Below are 20,484 nucleotides of genomic sequence, written 5' to 3' on the forward strand. Positions count from 1 at the left end.
TGGAGTTTAATATATTGGCTTAGAATCTGGCAGTAAGCCATGCAACAATTGTTTACCTTTTTGTCAGCATCTGCATCTGTTCTGTTTTGTAAATGGCACTTAACTTTCAGTCAGTAAATGCTGGAATCAATAACAACTGCTAAGGGATTTCCTTTCTTTTTTTCATATTCCATAACAAATGCACACTACAAACAATGTTTGCCTTAGATTAACAAGGAACAGACATTAACAGGGTCAAAGGGATTTGGTTGGGAACGTTTTATAGCTTCTTGGATTTGCAGTAATTGTGTCTGTGTGATTTGAATATATCTTGTAACCTATCCAAATTAAACTGTTAAAAAAATGCTGGCATGCAGTAATGAAGATTTTTTTAATAATTATCTTAAGTACTGTGGATAGAAAACTGCTAGCACTGTTTGTAATAATTTAGTTCTGTGTAATACTGTGTATTACATCTGCTATGCAGAGATATTAAGTTACCTTTTAGAGAATGGGGAAATAAGTGATTATATCCAGCAATAGTAATTATTTAAACCCTAACAGTTACTTAAAAAGCATACACCAACACGTCGTTTGGGAAGAGAGAACTGTGACTTCATGTCCATAGAAAGCGAATATATCATTACTAAATACAGGTGAAAGAATAATACAGTTTATATACTAGCTCTGTTTAGGAGATAGTGTGCAGATGAGTGCTGTCATAAAGGCAAGATTGTTATCATAGTTACAGCATCACTTACTTAAAAGTTAATACTGCTGAGAGCCAAGGAACCCATTATTGTTAATGGAATTTATGTATGTAACTCCCCGTGCACAGCTTTGAAAATGTTACCCCTTGAAATATCCCTATACACAGTGACTATCAGTATTTGAGTTTCTTTTGCTTTATTGGGCTGTTTCATTTCAGATTTCAACAAAATGTTACTTCTCTTTATGAAGTGGTCCCATTATTTGTATGTAGGTTGTAGTTAGATTTTAGGTTTAGTATTATACTTTTTTCTTTTTGATTTTTTCCGTTATATAGCTTCATTGGATGAAATCCCTGACATCACTTTCTTGTGTCCCTTGAAGAACAGTATTATAGATCTGTCTTATATGAAATTAAGCCTTAGAAATGGGAGCAAGGGGAAGATACTTAATGTATTGGGAAAGTATTTTATGGTAAAATTGATTAAAAGGGTTTTAAACCCTTGGTTCCTGCTGAGGGAGAAATCCCTACTGTAATCACTGAAGAAGGCAGTCATCAGGTTGCCTTCTAAGGATTCCGTCACGAGTCTCAGAAGTGGTTTTGCCATGTGGCACTATTCACTGAGTAGTGAGGCTAATTAATCTGAGAGCAATACTCTTGCAGTGCAGCTCTTCTTAATGCCTACAGCCAGGTCACCTATGATGCAGGGATTTCTGCACCACACTTTACTGTGTCACATCCCTGGATGGGTTGAAATGATCAAAATGAGCCATTCGATTTTCTGTGATGCTGTGAATGCCAAGTTGTTAAAAAAAAAAAAGAAAAGAAAAAGAAATAGGCTCTAAAAAAATCAAAACATTTACTTTAAAGTTTGGGGTTAATTGATATGCATATTTTCATATGCCTTTTGAGATTTTCAAATAAGTGCTTCCAGGCTATAACCAAGGAAATTGGAAACACTTTATTTAATGGCTTCAAGAGCTGTAGCTTTGAGGACAGGACCAGTTTTGAAACTTGCTATTAAATCACAAGTAAGCAGGTATACACTGGTCTTCTAGATCTAGAACAGCCTTATTTCTCACGCTACTTCATTTTTAGACATGAGGGCAAATCTTTTGCAAGTGGTAAGATAAAGGCAGAAGTCTCGTTACTAATTTTAAATACTTAGGGGAAGCACAGGTTCTATGAACAAGTACTTTACAGAATGTCTGTCTTTTGCTTTATGGTGCTTGAAAAATGCTTCAATTAACTTACATTAGCTAACTTAGAATTCATATGGGCTCTTCCAAACTTCATCACTGGTGAAGTGAAATTTTCTAATATCATGGCTTTTATTCCTAATCAAAGAGTTCCCAAGAGGTCACATTATTCTGCAGAAAATATCTTTCTTGATATACAAATAAATAAGAAGACTGAGATTCAGTGTTGAAGATGTTGTAGGATATCCATGCTGAATGTAACCTCAAAGTTTGGATGATATATGCTGATTTTTAGAAGGAGGTCTGTTTTAACATATGAATCTTTAGCTTTTTCATATTTTCTTTAGATAAGGACAGATGGTTTTCATTAATAATTTTGTATTTTTTACATTAGAATTTTTATTGAATAGAATTAGCCTCTACAATGCATTCAGTTTAATTCATTAGAAGATGGGATTTTTATTGAATTCTCTGTTAGTATCACGAAGTTGTCCCTGATTTCACTAGTAATCCTTATGTGTCTCTTTTTACAGTATTGGATACTGTCTATTTCACTAGTCTGTGTCCTATATAGGCATATTTTCAGTTGTTCTTTTGGAGAAAAAAATGGAGAAGACTCAGAGAAGGGCAACAAGGTGATCAACAATAGAGGCTAGCTTTTGTAGAAAGAAAAGTAAGCAAGCTAGAATTCTTCAATGTGAAAACAAAATGATTGAGGTCGTAGTATATGATAGATATCTATAAAATGATGAGAAGCATTGCAAGAACAAACAGGGATCAGTGGTATGCTGATTCTTAAAATTAGTGAGCATCAAAGAAGCTAACAGATGAAATACCCATACATACAAAAGGATATTTTTATAAGGACATATTTCTTAGCCCAGTGTGTAGTTAAGGTGTGGAACTTCTTGCCACAGAAGGTTATAAATGCTAAAAATGTGTAAGGTGTGAAGGGATAACAGGAGGAGTTGATGAAATAGCCACTAAGGACTAGGGATGTATACCATCTCTGTCTCTGGAAGCCCCTCAGCTGCAAATGGTCAAGGGCTAGGAAAGTATTGAGGGAAAGTTTTGTATATGCTTTCCTTGTTGTGTTTTTATTTAGGCATCCTCTTTCAGTCACTGTCAAAGCCCAGAATACTGAGCTAGATGGCTAAAGAGCTGAACCCAGTATAGCTACTGTTATGGTCTTGTGTTCTTATGCTTATGACATAAAGAGCTTGTCTCTTCACAAGATCTTTATGTCAAATGCAACAGTTGCATATATATGGAACAATATACAAATGTATACACAAATACACAAATGTATTGACAAACTTTTTGTTCATTTTGCTGTAGTTCAGTACATGGAAACAGGAGAGCCATTATCCTCAAATAAACAAAATCTTACCTGGCTTTAACTGTTTTACGGACCATGTGATCCAGAGGATCACTATGTGAGAACTTCCACGAGCAGTGCTTGCTTGTGGGCTTGAGTAATAGCATTTCTGTTCTTCATTTAAAGGTGCTAGATGTGCTGTCACTTGTTATCTCCTACGTGAAGTGCTTGTAAGTTTTCAGATTATACAGGTTTTGCACTAACATCTCTTGTAGTCAATCTACATGAAAACCATATTTTATTGTGCTATATTTTTATATTAACAACCCTCAGTAAAGTTACTATTTAATTGAGTTTGGACGGCTATATTTTCCACACTTCAAGAAGAGCATCGAGTCATGCTTTTTCATTGGTTGTTGTTAGAGGGTGGTTTGCCAGTTACTTTAAAACTGTTTTCAGGGTAGTATTTCAAGTCAACATATAGGGATGAAAAATACATTTAAGGCAGCATACCTATCCCCAGTGAAGAGCTTCTGGGTCTTTAAAATACTATCAGGATTCTAAATAAATAGATCTCTGAATTTTTTTGTGTGGCACTTCATCTGCTCAATATCAAAAGACATTTTTTGCTCTTTTCTAGATAATATTTTTAGCTAAGGTGTCACTAAACCTGGTTATTGAAAATTATGATGAGCAGGCTTACATTTTGTAGGGTATATTTAAACTACGTGCTCATCTTAAATGATCAGTATCTGAGGCTGAGTACTTAATGTTAACTTAATGTTGTCATTCCTACAACAAAATCCTATGTATGTTACTGACTCCTGACTGTTTCTGCACGAACTTGTGGTTCCTGAATGTAACCTATGCTTTCTTGTATGCAGGCTCTTTTGTAATCTTTTCTATATAGTTCTGCCAACTGCAGTCGTATTTTCCCATCTGAGGAAGGAGGGTAAAAAGCAGGAAATTGTGGGATGAATATTGAAAGAATGCCAGCTTTTGAGTAATACTGCAAATTAGCATTGGGGAAGAAAACCCACATCCTGCGTTACGGTGGACCTTCTGTTCTAATTTATACATCAGCTCACTAAGCTGCTTTGGGCTCAGAACAGCTGAAAATGCAAGTGAAAGGTTTTTCCATATGGATGGTAGGACTGCCTGGGCTACAATTTACCTAAGAACCTGGATTAACTGTGTGTTGTAGAATGCAAGCCCCTGTGAATTTTATGCTAAGACGTTGAAACATTTTAGTGAGAATTTTGAGAGCTAAATTAATATTTAGGTTGCATAATAAACAAGGAGCAAGCAGAATCTTAGATTGTTTCAGATAGCAATTTGTCTCAAAGATAAAACATTTCAAAGATTCTGTAATTTTTGGTTAACTTTTCTTTTTGGGGAGGAAATGATATCATTGAACTAATAATAGGCTATTTAAAAGAGTAAATCAAACTTGATTTGTGCTTTATTATTGATATATGTTTATCATAACTGAATAATTTGGAGGACATGGGGCCTAGACTAGTCTGCTTTTATATATGTATGTATATTTATACTTTTTACTACTAGACTATTTTTTCAATGAATAGCTTTTATTCCTTGCTGTTGCAGTATTGGTGCCTTCACTCAGGACCTCTTTTCAGCCATGTAATATCTACTAAGGCATATACTATCCTTGGACCTGCCAACGTTTGGGATTTTCTTGTTGTTTTGGAAAGAACTGTGCACCTGCCACTTTTTGGATGGTACCAGACTTGGATGAGAGCTGAACAAAAGCTTGGGCCCCAGTGTAATCTATCTCTAGCCCTTAGCTTGGAAGGACATTTGCTCAGCTAAATCAAACTGCTCATTCCTAGCTCCTGAAGACCAATTGTAAGTTTCTGTCTGACCAAGATCAGCCAAACGGTCTCTGGCGAGATGGTCTACTCTGTTCCTCAGCAGGTGGACGTATTCTTCAGGTCTTAGGAGATTTTCTCCAGCTCCAGTTCATTCACCAGAAGTGGAAGACAGAACTTTAAAAATTGGTATCCCTTGTTTCTCTGATGATGCTAGACTGCTGTATGACTGCATCAGGTGCCTTGGCACCAGCGCACTCTGCCATACTCTTTGCAGAATTTGATAGACATTCAATATTAGTCTTACCCAGATTTTCTTTTTTTATCAGCAAAGCTGTCTGAGAGCCAGCTTGTTTGGGATGGCAGACTCCTGCTGCCTGTCAGCTGATGGTTGGGATGGTGAATCAGCATGCCAGAGGAAAGGAAGTACCCTTTATGCCTCCTTTGTCTCTGTGTGCATATTAAGAGTAGAGATCACAGGATGAGGATGTTAAGATTGTGAATGTTACGGACTTATTTCTCTGCTTCCTTCCAGTTTTCTGTAGTGAGCTATCACGCTTTATTTGCTTAGTACAAGTACAGGTTCAATTTACTTGACAACATTTTTGCCTTTGTAGATTTTTTTTTTCCTAGAAAAGTACCACAGGCTTGGTAGTAGAAGCCTAAAATGCTTTCTGTTGTGTTCTCTTGGCCAAGTATTTATGCTGTCTTCAGTAGATACAAAGTGTAAGTATCTCATGGGGAGTACAGTTTTAGAGAGGTCACCTGTTCTTCTAAGGTTTAATCTGAAAACTGAAGCTCCTTAAGTGCTATGTGTCAAGGCACTTTGTGCACTAACAGGTATCAGTGGCTCTAAGGAGCCTCACCTGGGACCACCACCCCACCCTGCGATAAGCTGAGGATCCTATTTAAGGTCAGAGCTGGGCCCTGCCCCAGCTGTGCTGTAGGAGTACTGGTCTCCAACTCAGCTACAGCTGTGTCTGCAAATGGCCATGGGCCCTGTTGATCCGTACCCTGACCTGTGGACTGATTTCCTGACTTGACTTTGGCCCTGCCTTGTCACCATGAGCTTACCTGATGGTCTGGACTCTTGTTTGAACCTGGCTGCCATCTGCAGGTCTGCCCTGCTTGCCTTGTTTGGGGGCTGTGAGATGGGGTCCTGGCTGGTAAGGACCTTACCCTGCTGGCCATGTTACTGTGCTCTGTGCTCTGCTCCCTGTCCCTTAGGAAAAAGCCAGCTCTCACTGCTCCCGTTGTGTCTGTCTCTCTGGTATACTTATTCAATAACAGGGACGTCACTCTGTAGTAAAGACCCAGTGTTTTCCATATGAGTAAAAAGAGATGGAACAAGCCCTGTAGTGATAGTTCTGGATAAGACTTGGTTTGTTCAAATTTACTACCCTGAGTGGACAACCCCTTAAACTATGTGAACTGTACAGAATAACACATAACTATGTGACCTGTGAAGGCTAGGAGCCTAACGGTTAGGAGCTGGTTTTGGGCCAGCGCTTATCAATTTAAATACCTGTTGCATCATTACCATTGATTTTGGTTGGTAGCCTGGTTTGGTAATAAGACAGCTTGAGCTGTGTTGACTGGTAACATGAGAGTACGTGGCTTGACCTGTCTGTAGTGTTGTAACAAGCTTCTGTAGACGCATGAATCTTTCTCACAGCTGGCTCTTTGGTTGCAAATGTAAATCCCCTTACCTTGTTGTTATCTTTTTCAAAGGGATATCAAAACCTAACGGAGTGCAAATGAACATTTAAGAATTGGTTAGCTGTAGTATATGGAGGTCTCTATATATCCTGTAAACGTGTGTAGGATGTGCCCGTGTATATATGGATATATGCCTGTATCATATATACCCATGTATATATGGGGGTCAGTTTGTACAAGCAATGTTGATTTAAACATTCAGGAATTTATAACAGAAAATGTAACTTGTATGCTCAGTAAACATCTACACAATCTACAAAATCAGGTAGGCTAAAGAATCATTGCTTGCAAATGCTTACTTTTACAGAGTCATGAAATGGACTTTATGTGGGTCCCAATGACTTCTTATGTTTTTCCTGGTATTAGGCAGAGTGTATCTCTTACTGTACTGGAGCTAGAACTAGTATGTCTATATACTTGTATATTTTAATAAAGAGGCAGTATATTTTAATGATGTGATTTTGAGGTTTCTTTCTCAAGCTATACATCAGCTGGTGATTTGAGATAACAATGAAACTGTGATTATCTGGGAGAGTTCTGAAGCTTTTCCTCTCTATTCTCCTTCCAGAACAGTTTTAGGACTTTGGTCAGATGCCTTGCCCCAGCCCAGGAGTTGTCTGCCTCACAGCTTTGGTGCAAGATGGTTCTCTAGGGTCAACTGTTCCTTTTCCCTAGTGTGAGCAGTTCTAGGAAAATCATATTTTTTTTATATGATGGTCTCATCTTTCCCTCCCCTCTTCTAATGCCATTATCTTGACTATATTCTAGTCAAGTTATCTCCTGAAGCTGAAGGAGTCAGGACTCTTGAGTTGGTGAAGGTTCAAATTATTATTAAACCATAAATTTGGAACTTCCAAAAGTGGTCAGAGCATCTTCAACCAGAATTCAAGGAATCTCTTTGGCTGACTGTGTGGTGCAGTACTTGTGTCCTGTACGTTTGGCTCGTGGCTGCCTGTGGTTCTGACCAGGTTCTCTCATGTATCTAGAACTGTTGCTCTATTCATTGCATTGCAGCACTTATCATTTGGGTGACAGGCCTTTGAGATAACTCTGCCTAGTAACTGATGCCGGGGTTATTGTTGGGAATCTAATCCTTGGTAGAGTGCATATGTGATCTCATGCAAAGAGAAAAGACAGGTTAAGTACCAGTGACTGATATTCTCCAAGGCCTGTCTAGTCAATATGTATATTAGTCTTCTACTTGCTTCTTCCATCTCTCTAAGTCTTTTCCAGATGTAATTCACTTGCTCATTGGCAGGAGCCCTTTCTCTAATAAGCCATGCTCTGAGCAGCAGGAGCAAAGGAGAAGCTCATGTGTAGCCTTCACAAGAAGGGTGTACCCAACAGAAAACTTTCAGGTTTCATTTGCCATGTTATGACTTCCTCATTAGTAGAACGTGTCTGTGGAGTGCTCACTGCGGCAGGACCTTTCTTTCAAGACTTTACCGCAGTACACAGTGCGAATGCCCTTTTGATCTCCGGTTTCATCTCATTATCTTCAATAATTTTTTCTGTAATATGGAAGAACAATTGCACTCTTCATCTGCCTAAAGTCAAATAGCATTTTCTTTAAGGAATAAAAATGTTATCTTTTATTTGGTTTCTAAGTATTTCAATTAATGTATTATTTCTACCTTTTTCTACTTTAAGTTATGTAATGAATAGAGTACTTATTCATATGAAGATGTATGTTAATTTATATATTACAGTAGATTCAGGAGTTTATAGAACAGTGTAGTATTAATGAGTAAGATTTTGCTCTAAAGATTATGTAAGTGTTGGTTTGCATATAATATAATACACTTTATCATTTATTAAAGCATGTTCTGAACTTCTCAATGGCATGAAAGAAGAGGGATCTTGGAACTTAATATCTTCTGTTTCCAGCTGAAATATACTTTGAATAGTCATTGAAAGTAAAAATAAAAGTTTTCATTTCTCTGAGTTTAGTTTTGTATTCTAAAAATGTTTCTGTGGTATACATTTGGCCTCTCAGTGCACTTCGTTTCACTCTAATGAGGACAATGTAGCTTGGGAAAATCGCGTAGTTGGTAGGTTTCTTTCTCCCTCAAGTGAGGGTGCAGCAGCATCACAAGGTTTTCCAATCAGAGGACACAGAACTAACATGCCATTGATTTTTATGATATGATTTGTGGTTCTCACTTCTTGGATATTTTATTTCTGACTGTCTGCAGATTCAGACAGTCATGTCATATCCATCATACTTAGTTTATGTTATCAAGCTTGCAGGTAAAGGTGAAAAATTCTCTAAATAGTAGCGTATCTTTTATTGGAAGTTTAAAACTTAAAATTGGAAATTCAGTGATACAATTTCCTTGTTATTCAGAGAGGAGAGGCGCCAACAGAGGCAATTATGTATAACGTTTTCTTTTGCCATTCTTAGAAATGCAAAGGATTAGCATGAATGCATCTGTTTAGAACTTTGAGGAAATTCAGATGTGGATGCAAAACTCGCAGTTCAATCTCTAAAGCTCCAAAACTGGAATACCAAATTAGGGAATTTGTATTCAGAGCTCAGCTCCACTACTTAGATCTATGTGTATTTAAAGTGATTTGTGAATACCTTAAAAAAAAAAAAAAAAAATCTAGGAACTTTGAGGAAAAAGGGAGGAATTGAATACTTCAAATTGCAAAGGTAAGAAAGATGTGACACACAAAAGTACATTTCAATCAATTTCTATTTGTTTTCGTCTTTCAGAGCCTGCCTTTCAAGTTACTCTGGTTCTCACTGACACTTTCTACATAAACTGTTCTGCTGATATTACATCTGCAACAGAACTCCATAGGAACATGGTATCAGCTCACAGCAATTTGCATAGAAGTGCAAATTTATTACATTTAAAGAAATTTTAAAATTAAAGTTGTTTAAACAGTGTAGTTTGGCAAAACCAAATTGGAAACAGCTCAGTCTTTTGTACTCTGACTGTGCTCAAAGCAGAGTTCCCCGGTTGATGTGACTTGATTATATGTTATGACTCTAAGTGTTAACCTTTCAAAATAAAATGTTCAGTTTCTTCTTTTGAACACCAAATGCTTATAGGTGTAATACTTGCTGATATTTGTTCACTGACAGTCTCACTTGTTTTCAATCCCCTCATATTTAAAGTTGTGGAGTGTTAGATTGATGTCTCTTTTCACTCAGATGTCATATTCATCAACTGTATTGTGCTAGCAGATTGTTAAACAGACAAGGTGACTTGCAGAGTGACAGTGTAGTGATGTGATGTCCCAAACCATTAAAATATAGTAATGATGTGTTTTTTCACTTGTTCAATCAATTTTTGCAACATTATTTTTTCTGTAAAATGCGGGTAAGAATGTTCTCTGTATATATCTTTTGCTTGGAAAGTTGCTAGTTAATGAATAATAAAACCTGGAACTCTATTGTAACTTCCTGCATACTTGAAAAATGCCAAAGGATTAGTAAGAACTAATATTATAGTTTAGAATGAGAAAGAGGATATGTTATTCTAGGAAAAAAATGAGGTGACTTAGTATACTATACTTTTCGCCATAATCAGTTTTGCAGAATCATTTTTTTAAGCAAAAGTAAAAAGTATTTCATGATTTTATTTGAACAGCCTCCCAAGAATACCACAAAAAAGGAAGAAACTTCTGTTTAACGTTGTATCAACTCAAATGTCTTTCTCAACTTATTAAACTCTTTTTATTAATGGAAGAAAAACTTGAAGAACTATCTGCAGAAATTCTGTTGGTGCCTTCATTTGCTGAAAAGAATACGAATGTTCAAGGTAATGGAAGCTTTTCCTTATTTATTGATTCAGGTTTGTGCAAAAGGATTGTTTTATATGTTTTTCAAAATTAACTACCTAATATTTGTCATCTCATTATATAAACAAGTGTATTGCCATATCCACTGAAAATATCTTTTTGAAATATGCGGAATTACATTTAAGTACAGTTATGACTTGTAGAAAAGAACAGAAACTTGCGTATAAATATGTAATATACAGTAGTTATTGATGAAGAACCAAATGAAAAGTTATCAAACATTGTAATCAGAAATATTAGTGTCCCTATTGAATCTGTATAAATATCCTATATTTTATATAGGACAAAGTGAAGGACAAATATGAAGGCTACCTTGTTTGAAACTGTGACTATTTCTGACCTTGTCCTAGAAACCTGCCTTTTTCAGGAGAGAAAAGCACTGACTTGAACATCAGTGTTATCAGTCTTAATACACATGTAACTAAATGTTATAGTGCGTAGTCCTGCTTTAGCCTGTAGTTCCTGCAAACACTTACAAATAATGTACTATGTTTACTGTCATGCCCGTCCCATTGACTTCACTGAGACTCTTTATAAGAGTAAGCTCTTGATCACAAAGTCAACTTTTTCAGAATCAAGCCTGTAGTCTGTATTTGCTCACTCGTTTTCATCTGATTGCATTCATGTCAGATGAGGGGAACCTGAAATCCTGGAAACTCATATGAATAACACCTTCCAGATCGCAGCATGCTCTTAAGTGTTCTACTCTGCTACTTTTGCCAGTAGAGAGATTCCAGGTCACCAGAGAGCAGGTGGTTTCAAGAGCTTTGATTATATTGCAGGAAAGGATCGTACCAGAAATGAGGCCAGGCTGCTTAGGGTAAGATGATAGGTGGAGTCAAATACTCAGTACCTCTGTAGCCAAGCTGCAGGCTGAGAAGAAAGGCATTTGGGGATGGTGGTCTGAGAATACTAAATTGACAAATAAAAAAAAAAAGAAATAAAAAGAGTTCAGAGGCACAGATTTTGTTGTTGGATTCTTCATCTGAGGTACTAACACTGTAAAATGAAGAAATACAGGTTAACCTGTATTTCTATTTCTAAATATTTTTAGAATATACATCAAAGCTCAAATAAAATTTGCATTCAAAGTTACATTTTTGCTATTGATTTTAATGTGTTTCTGTTTCCTTTAAGCTCTTAAATTTTCTAGTTGTTCTCAAGAAATGTTAAGCTGTCATACAGTATGCTGTACTTTGTATGGCCTTGAATCCTACAAAGAGGTGTTATTGTAACTCTTATTCCCATTTGTACTCATAATGCTAATGTGTAAGATACAATATACACTCAGTAGAATGGGATAATTTTAGGTGTTCTTTCTGTGTGTGTTTTCCGGGATAAAATGTTAACATTTTTTAAAACGCTGGAATGGGGAATATACTTGACATGTTTGGCTAACTATAGGCTCTATGAAGACGTGTGATCTCCAGTAATTTAAAGAACTTAATGATTTCAGCGTTAACAACAAATATTTTACTTGCTAGAAGGTGTGTTTTGGACTTCATCCTGCAAGTGTTTCTCCAAGCTTAATTATATTAAGAACTGTTCCTGAGAAGCTTGTTAAGCCTTCTTTTTTGAGAAATATTCTCTTACAGTAATTGTATCTATAGTAAGTCTATTCTTACATAGTAGCTCTAGTTATCAAATCTGAGAGGGCAAAATTAGATCAGCTTGTAGGAGGCAGTCTTATTGTTCTAAAGAAAACACAAAATTGAAATACATGTGAAGGTAAATCTTTTACAGATGAGGTTAGTGCTGTCATCAGGCATATCTTTGTTTTCAGTTTTGCTGTTCTAATCAGGTGGTTTTACTCACAAAACTTTGCTCAGTTGTATCAGTTTCTGGAGAATATGTGAGCAGAACATGTGACATAGCCAGAGTAACAAAAAAAAAAAAATCTGACAAGAAGAAGGACTTATTTGTGTTATTTTCACTCCATATTGTTAGAAATCTCAGATGTAGTGATGAAGTGAAAGATGATTTGATATGGGAGAATGAGAGCTATGTTCCCAGTAGTTCCCGATTCTGATAAGTACCAAAAGGGATTTGAGATTTTTTTTTCTGTTAATGTCCTATATTAGGCTGATAATCTTTTTTTTCCACAGATGAAACCTGAGTTTTGATCAGATTAATTGATTAAAATCCTTACTTTATTTTAACCAGTATTCATTTATAGTATATGACTAGCAAATATAATGGCCGTCTTCTGTACTTGTTTAGAAGCCTTCTTGTTAGAAATCTTGTAAAGAATTTAACAGGTTATCTACTGCAAATCTGTCCAAAGAAGCTTTAAATTAACTCGGATACTAGTAGCAGATTTACAGTACAGCAGAGGCTGCAGAACTAGCCTAAGAAGCGGAGTAAATTAGCTCAGATTGAACTGTGTGCTGCTGTTGCTAGACAGTTACCCATACTCTTTCTTGCTAGTTTAAACCTACGTTGGGTGTATCTGAACTATTATGCAGTCACTGCAGTGCAAGCATACCTGAAGAATCGATGTTCTACAAGTAGTACTGTTGCTAAATTAGGGAAAACTACACAATTTATAAGTAGGCTAATATCTAAGCAAACTAAAGTTTCCCCGGACATCAAATAGACCAGAACCTTGCACTTGCTTCCTTTTCTTATTGGTTGCTTTTAGTATTGTTGAAGGCCTTTTATCTATTTAATTCATGCAGAAATGCAACAAAAATATCGGTCTTTTTTTAGGTACTCATGTCATGTGTTGTGTTTATGTGTATTGCTGTTTCAATGGCAGTTTTAGTTGATTTTTGTTCAGCATATCCCATGGTACTTCAGTCTTGATATACAGAACATGTGTAAAGTTCCATCAGAAACAAAGTAGTTCTTTGGACAGTTTCTCTTTTTAATTTTTTTTTTTTTTTGTCCCAAAGATGGCATCTGAGTTTTATCTAAACCAGGCGGTTTCTTGGCCCTCGTTTTTCCCTAAACCCAGCGATGACAAAGAGCAATGGCTGCATAAATTGGATGTAAGAAGAACACTTAGGGTTTATCACAGAAGAATCAAAGATTTCATATCTTCTGACAGATTGTTTGTACTCTTAGGGGGTCTTAAGAGGGGTCAAATGGCTTCTAAGAGTTCCTTAGCTAGATGGTTAAGGGATTGTATTAGGGAGGCGTATGTAGTTAAGGGTAAAGAGGCTCCCAGGGTTTGTAAAGCTCATTACACTAGGACTATAGCTGCTTCTTGGGCGGAGAGGTCGAAGGCTTCCACATTGGAAATTTGCAAGGTGGCCACCTGGGCTTCTCTTCATACCATTATCGCTTGGATGTAGTCTCTTCTGCAGATTCTGCTTTTGGTAGGAGGTTGCTTGTGAACCAAAAAAAGAACAGTGAAGAAAAGAAAGACATGTAGTTCACAGTTCTAGCTGGCAACAAGACAAGTTTCTTTGCAGTGTGCACAATAGAATCCTATGAAGACCAATTTAGGCGGTTGAAAATAGATGTTAGAGGGAAGTACTGCCTACCATTATTCTCTGATGGTAACCCCATGGCAGACAATAGCACCAAAGGAAGCAGTGAACCAGAGTGAACTCTGTAGGGAGATGGAGGTACAGGGTTTTTTAGGTGATATGGATAGTTCTCTGAGTTCGGTTTGAGAGTTCTATATGTAGCATCTTCTGGAATATATTCAGTATATTCATTTTCCCGATTTGTTTTGCATAGGTGGAAGGATAATCTATACATTGTATTTTCCACTATAACTTTCCAGTATTCTCCATCCAGTTCGTACCGATTTTATTTTTTGACTTTTCACTTTCAAACCCAACTAAGCACGTTCTTCATATGCATGCCAAGTTTTGCACTTCTTTTCAATGCACTACTTCTGTTACCTATGCACAACAAATATCTGAAAAGGCGGTGTAAATACTCACTTCATATACTAGCAATGTAACGTTCAATCATTCTCTTAAATCATGTAAAAGGGGAACGTAGTGACAAATTCTCAGGCTGACAAATAAATGGTGATGGAGCTTTGTCCCATCACTGAACTTTAGCATGTCACCTGGACAAGACTACCACTCAGCTCTTCTGAGGAAAGGTATCTGTATTTTTCTAACAATTACAGAGCATTTATTGCTAGTGTTGCATAGCCTCACTTCCTTCCACCATTAGCAGTAGGTTTCAGAAAATGAAAGGAATAACCACCACCTTTTTTTCTTGAAGAGATATTTAACCCTTTCTTTTGCAGATCTTATCATCCCTACTGTGATGAGTCTATTTCTCGCTTTACATTCAGTTGAAATCCCTGAAGTGTTCTGACATACCTAGTACGTTCAGCATCACAGGAGTTGTTCTCTTTGAAGGAACCTGGAACGTTCAGCTGTAGTCAAGGGTTAAGCAGGAGATCTTGATTTAGAATCATGCCAAATTGCATTTTCTATCCCTCTTTAAGGTAGATTTCTCTTTCCTCTGGCATTTCAGAAGCCTCTTGTTGAGACTTTTAAAAATCAAAAACCTCTAACGTACTTTCATCTGTGTCTCTCTCTTTTTTTTCATTTCAATGAGAAAGGTGAACTTTGGACAGATCAGATAATGAGTACCAAGAAAAGCTTTTCCCAACAGAGCTCTTTGAAAACACTGTGGGCAAAGTTGTCAAGCCCTTAGGTTTACAAGCTTTGCCTCAGGGGACTGCAAAGATTTGCAAAGGTCTTCCCTTCATGGTATAAGAAGAAATCCTTTGCTCTGTATCCATTTCTGGAAAGTGTTATATAGGGAGTACAGAATCAAATTTGAGGTGTAATCTCGTAATAGACTTTGAAGTTACAGCTTGCTTTCTTGAATCTTTGTAATTTTTTTTTTTTTTTTGCTTTGGTCAAAAGCAAGATATTCAAGTAGCTGCTCTAGCAAATACTAGTTTTCAGCAGATCAAGCTGATGTAAAGATGGAATTTACACTAGGCACTTTTCTGTGTTTGTGTTATTACAGTTTGCTCAGTATAGCACAACAAATAAATAGTCCATTGTGGAAGACAGAACATAAGAAGTTTTTAAATCTATAGCTAGTAAAATATTTTTTGTTTCTTCTGCTCATTTATATTTGTGGGGAGTTCTGTTTCCCACTTCTTCAAGACATGTTTTCTCCAGTACAGTTTCAGTAAAAGTTATGGCTGAGCCTACTGAATCCAACTTTGGATTTGGCAAATAGCTTTGATACTATTACTTAGCTTATGCACAGTTAGTGAGCAGTCATAGAAAACGTCTCCTTGATGCATAGGAGGTGCACTCTATGCTAGGTGTTAAATGAAATGATTATGACAGTTCTCATGCCCCAAAATGTTATGAAAGAAAGTGGAAGGCATTCAAATTCTGTAGAAAAATCAATTTAGTAGAATTTCTTACAGGGAAGACGAAGAATTATATTAGCAAAGCAGTAAATCTCATTGTCTTTACAATAATAGAACAAATACTGAGTGGGAGAAAGAATTAAATACATCGCAGGCAATGCGGCAATAGGCAAAAAAGATTTGTTTTAAAGACAAGGATAATCCCAGACAAATTTTCATACAATTGGGAAAAGTTGGCCTCAAAGTTTTAAGTGAAGCTCTTAATAAAATCTTTCTTGCGTATTTGCTATTAAATAGATTCAAACTGCCTGCCTGGTAAAACTGAAGGAAGTACATACACTATGAACAATTTATCAAGTCTGTCAAAAGTTTCAGCAAAGATACAACAGGGATTTGTGGATGATTCTATCTTCCCTAATGATCAAGAACAATGATTTTCAGTGTGGAGGTATAGAATATATCCTAGAAAGGGAGCAAATGTGAAAAACTGAGAAGTTTTTCTTCAGCTTATTTCCTACTTCTTTCACAACACTTGCTTCCTTTCACTCTGTATTTGCAAATTCTTTCTTCCAGCAGCCGTATGAATAGTATAACATTTATGTCTTTCCTCACAAGTGGAGTTTGAGGTATGGGATTTGGGAGAAGAGAGGTACCAAAGAACTTGTGAAGAGTCAAAAGATTTGTGGCTATCTAGGTGCCTCTAGGTGCTTCCTGTTTTTCATGGCTTGTCTTCGTGAGTGTAATGGCAGTCTACTTTAGGCTGAGTAGCTTCACAAGAGTGACTGCACCAGTCTCTTAGGCAGGGCTCCACTTTTGTTTCCCAGGGGAGCTTGCTGGTTAGGGCAAAGCAATCAGAAAACAAGCTGAGAAGTAACAAAACAGGTCATATGTGTCTGTGTGGAAACGGCAATTACTGAGAAGCAGGCTATGGTAGCATCTGAACATGCAGAGGCTTTGGGGAGGCTGTGACTAGTGTGCATAAAGTCAGCTGATCAGGAAAAGTATGAGAGGAGCCCTTGCTAGCTGGAGGTTAAGTTGGGCAGGATTAAGGCAAACTCTGCCTAGATGAGATTTGGGGAAAGCAAAGTTTTGGGAAAGCAGAGTAACTTGGTGACAGGTAGGAGATTTGACCTTGGAGCTTCTTTGAGAAGACCAGAAAATGCTTAGGGGGTGTGTGGTATATACACATGTATGTATATATGTGAATATAGGGCAAGATGTAGAAAACAAGCTATTGTAGAGAACGAGATGAGGAGGTATAGGAAGGGCCTGTTGATTTTAAAAGGAGGGAAATTTTAAAATGAATGATGCTGAGGGAAACATCATTTGGCTCTTTCTCTTGGGAAAGAATTGTTAGAATTTGGTCCTGGAGACGCAAATTTACATCAGCTGAGTACTTATTTATCTAAGACGTGAGTCCTTAGTAAGGTAGGGCAGCAGTTCTGCAAATACACAAGGATCTCAGTTTAAAGTGTTGATAAACCTGAGAGATCCATTGCTTTTGTTATCATAGCTCTGTTGGATTGACCTGTGGTAGTTTACAACAGTTCAAAAATTATTTTAAAATATTATATCCACTTCAGGTCAGCTCTACAAATACTAACAAGCTGAAGGACATTCTGAAGAGAACTAGAAGGTTAAAGGATTTTGACTTTTGGAGAAAGAGTCAAAGAATTATAAACAGCTGATCTTAGTCATGTCAACAAGAGAATGTGAATATGCAGATATTCAAATTGTGCTTATAGTTAAAATCAGCTGATATATCTACCAAAATGGAGAATGACCAGGAAAAAATGAGGCAAATTTAAGGTAGAAAACAGAGAATGAATTTGAGGAAATATATCCTGTTTTTCTTTTTTTTCCATTCTGGAATAATTTCTAAAGAAACTTCAGGAAAATTCATCATATTATATGTTAAAGCTTATTGAAAAAAGCACTAAGTTTATGGTGCGGTATGTAACACCATATTTTGAACGATAAGGGAGCTAGATGACCTGGGTAGTCTCCTCTGTTTTTATATTCTACCACTTTATCTTTCCTTTTTCACAGCTCCAATCTATTTTTCCCTGGCCCTCTTTGAAAATGTAAATGAAAACAGTATTTTGAAAAAAAAAAAAAAAAAAGAAGTTCAAATTTTAGAATGGTATATAGGTGTCTGAAAAGCAGGATGTTCTTTTTCAGAGGATGCATTGTTTAGGGGAAAGGTAAAATCAACTTTACGTAAGTGAATTTCTGTGCATGTACAAATATTGGACATTTCATAGAAACAAAAATGCTCTTTAAGCCTTGGCCATATGTAGTACGAGTACTTCAGGTGACCAAAGATTTATTAGTTTATGCTTAAAAGATAATCTTTAGCAATGATTGACAGCACCCTATCATTTCAGATTTTTAAATTTCACATCAGATATGTTAAGAATATTTACACCTGTGGAAATTTCCAACTTTATGCTAAGAGATGGATTTTAAAAATACCATTTTGTTTGGTTTTATTCTCATGGTCATTATGAAACACTGATGGTAGTGTCGTATGCCCTAGATATTGGTTTATCCCTGTTGAAACCAGGGCAATATTCCCATTACTTCAAGATTTATGAGTGAGCCTTTGTACCAGGCCTTCTCAAGGAGCTTCACCTGTTATGGTTCCTGTGGCCATTATTTTGCTTATAATAACTGTACTAACTAACTGTCTTTTTATTCTTATCATATTGGCATTTCTAAATAAGTAAAAACTATAAAAATACATTACTGTGCAATTCATTTAATTTATTGAACAAAGAATAGAAATTAATTTCTACACAGCTGTTCTAATGTTATCTGTTCTCCCTAGAAATAGGTGACTGCACAATCAGTATAAAAATGAATTAATGACAAAAGAAGCTATATTTTATGCATTATATGTGTGTGTATATAAAATATGAATACAATGGGATGTGGATTTCATCATATTATATAAAAAGAGCTGTGTATAACCTGAATTTGACTTTATCATAACATTAGTATTCCACTACACCTTGTTGAGGTTTTTTTTTTTTTATGGTTCATATTGCTATATCAGAAGGTGTTGTAGGCTGCTGACTTTTCTACAGAATTAATCTTAACTTTGATCCCCTTTATCATACTGTGCAGGAGTTCTGAAGAAAGCTAGTGGGGAGCTTTTAATAGGAGAAACTAGAGCAAATGAAACCAGTGTGCTTCCTGAACAGTTACTTCAGGTAAAAGAGGTGAGTATGAAGAGAGTCTTGCACTTTGCAGGGGTTTTTCTTTTGTCTGTCTCTCCATGTTCATTATAAACACCTATTGCCAGAGTTCCATTATTTAGCTACTGCAGCTAATTTTGAGTCCAAAGTTTCAGTTAAAGCAGAATAAAATCTTACAGCCTTCATGAAGAAGGGGCTGTTTTTTTAACATTTAATTACAGATCAGATTTTACATCAGATATATAGGATATTACATTTTAAAAGAAAGAGTAAAATGCAGAAATGGATAGCTTTTTCCAGTATTTTATGTATTCTCAAATGCAGCACAGTCTTAGAAAATCTACTGAATTCTTAGCATTTGATCATAGTGATGCTTTCTATAGGGATGTGTGCTCACATGATGTCCAATTTCTTTGATGCAACAAATTACTGTGTAGTAAGCACTATGCTTTGTAGAATGTATGTGCAAGATTAAGATGTAGTGTGGCTGCCCTTTACTACCCAAATGAGTTTAGGGGACGTGAGTGCTCTAAAAAGTCTGATAGTGAATGGCATTCCACTACTGTACAATAACAGCTCAATTTTAAGGCTGAAATGGCTTTTTAAAATGTCCTTCGAATCAATTTGTGAGGCTAAAGTTCTTATATTTGGTATATTACAAGGAACAAGGGAGTGGGTGGGCTGCCTGTGTACTCACTGGAGTTGGGTGTTGGGGGTGAGAAAAAGGAAGGAGGAGGCATCTTGTAAATTGGAGTGAGCTTGGTGGGCTCCACTTCATAGCCCCTTTCGTTGTCTTCCAATTTAGTGTTGTAGCTGCAGCTTGTTAGAAATGCTTCTTTTCTCCTACTGTGCCCTCAAAGGTAGGGATCTTTAGAGTACATCTTATGTCATTATGACACTTCTCTTAACAGTTGTGCAGTTCTCAGTGGGCCACTGCTAGTAAGCTTTGTCTGCTTTATGTCATATGAGCCATGCAAAGCAAAATTAGTGGAAAAGCAACTATTTCCTACTGTGTCTTCGGTGCAATTGTTATGCTTCAGATAACCTCAGAAGTCATTGTTTATAGAAGGCTGGCAACTCCTAGTGTAAACTGTAGTAAAATCCAGCATTGGCTGAAAGCTAGACATCTCCATTTAATCTCTGCTAAATCCAGCAGTAAAGAAGTGAAAAACACTGGCTGTGTTAAAACTGGCTTCTGTAAATGTTTTACTGTTAATGTTTGTGGTTAGTAGCTTTCAGTCGTTAGCTTGCAGTGAAAATGAAGAATTATTATGTGGTATCCATTCCTGGATTACTTGTTAAACTATTGAAATGGTTATAAATATATTTGACTTTGTTAAATAGATTGCAATAAATATGGTAAAAAGTATGAAGATAAAGCAACGCTTACATAAAAACAGTTTTATT

General features: G+C 36.4%; 1 protein-coding gene across 16 annotated transcripts in view; it reads left to right on the top strand.

Moving 5' to 3' along the window:
- The window catches only part of LOC104150264 (uncharacterized protein KIAA0825), a 261,819-nt gene that overhangs the window by 63,515 nt on the left and 177,820 nt on the right, over nt 1–20,484 (top strand). For all 16 annotated transcript variants that reach the window (XM_068928990.1, XM_068928999.1, XM_068928995.1 and 13 more), the window contains 2 exons: nt 10,359–10,529; nt 19,007–19,101. In XM_068928990.1, coding sequence (XP_068785091.1) covers nt 10,359–10,529; nt 19,007–19,101 — 266 coding nt within the window. The remainder of the gene's footprint in view (nt 1–10,358; nt 10,530–19,006; nt 19,102–20,484) is intronic.

Source organism: Struthio camelus, chromosome Z (genome assembly GCF_040807025.1).
Source record: "Struthio camelus isolate bStrCam1 chromosome Z, bStrCam1.hap1, whole genome shotgun sequence".
Lineage (NCBI taxonomy): Eukaryota > Metazoa > Chordata > Aves > Struthioniformes > Struthionidae > Struthio > Struthio camelus.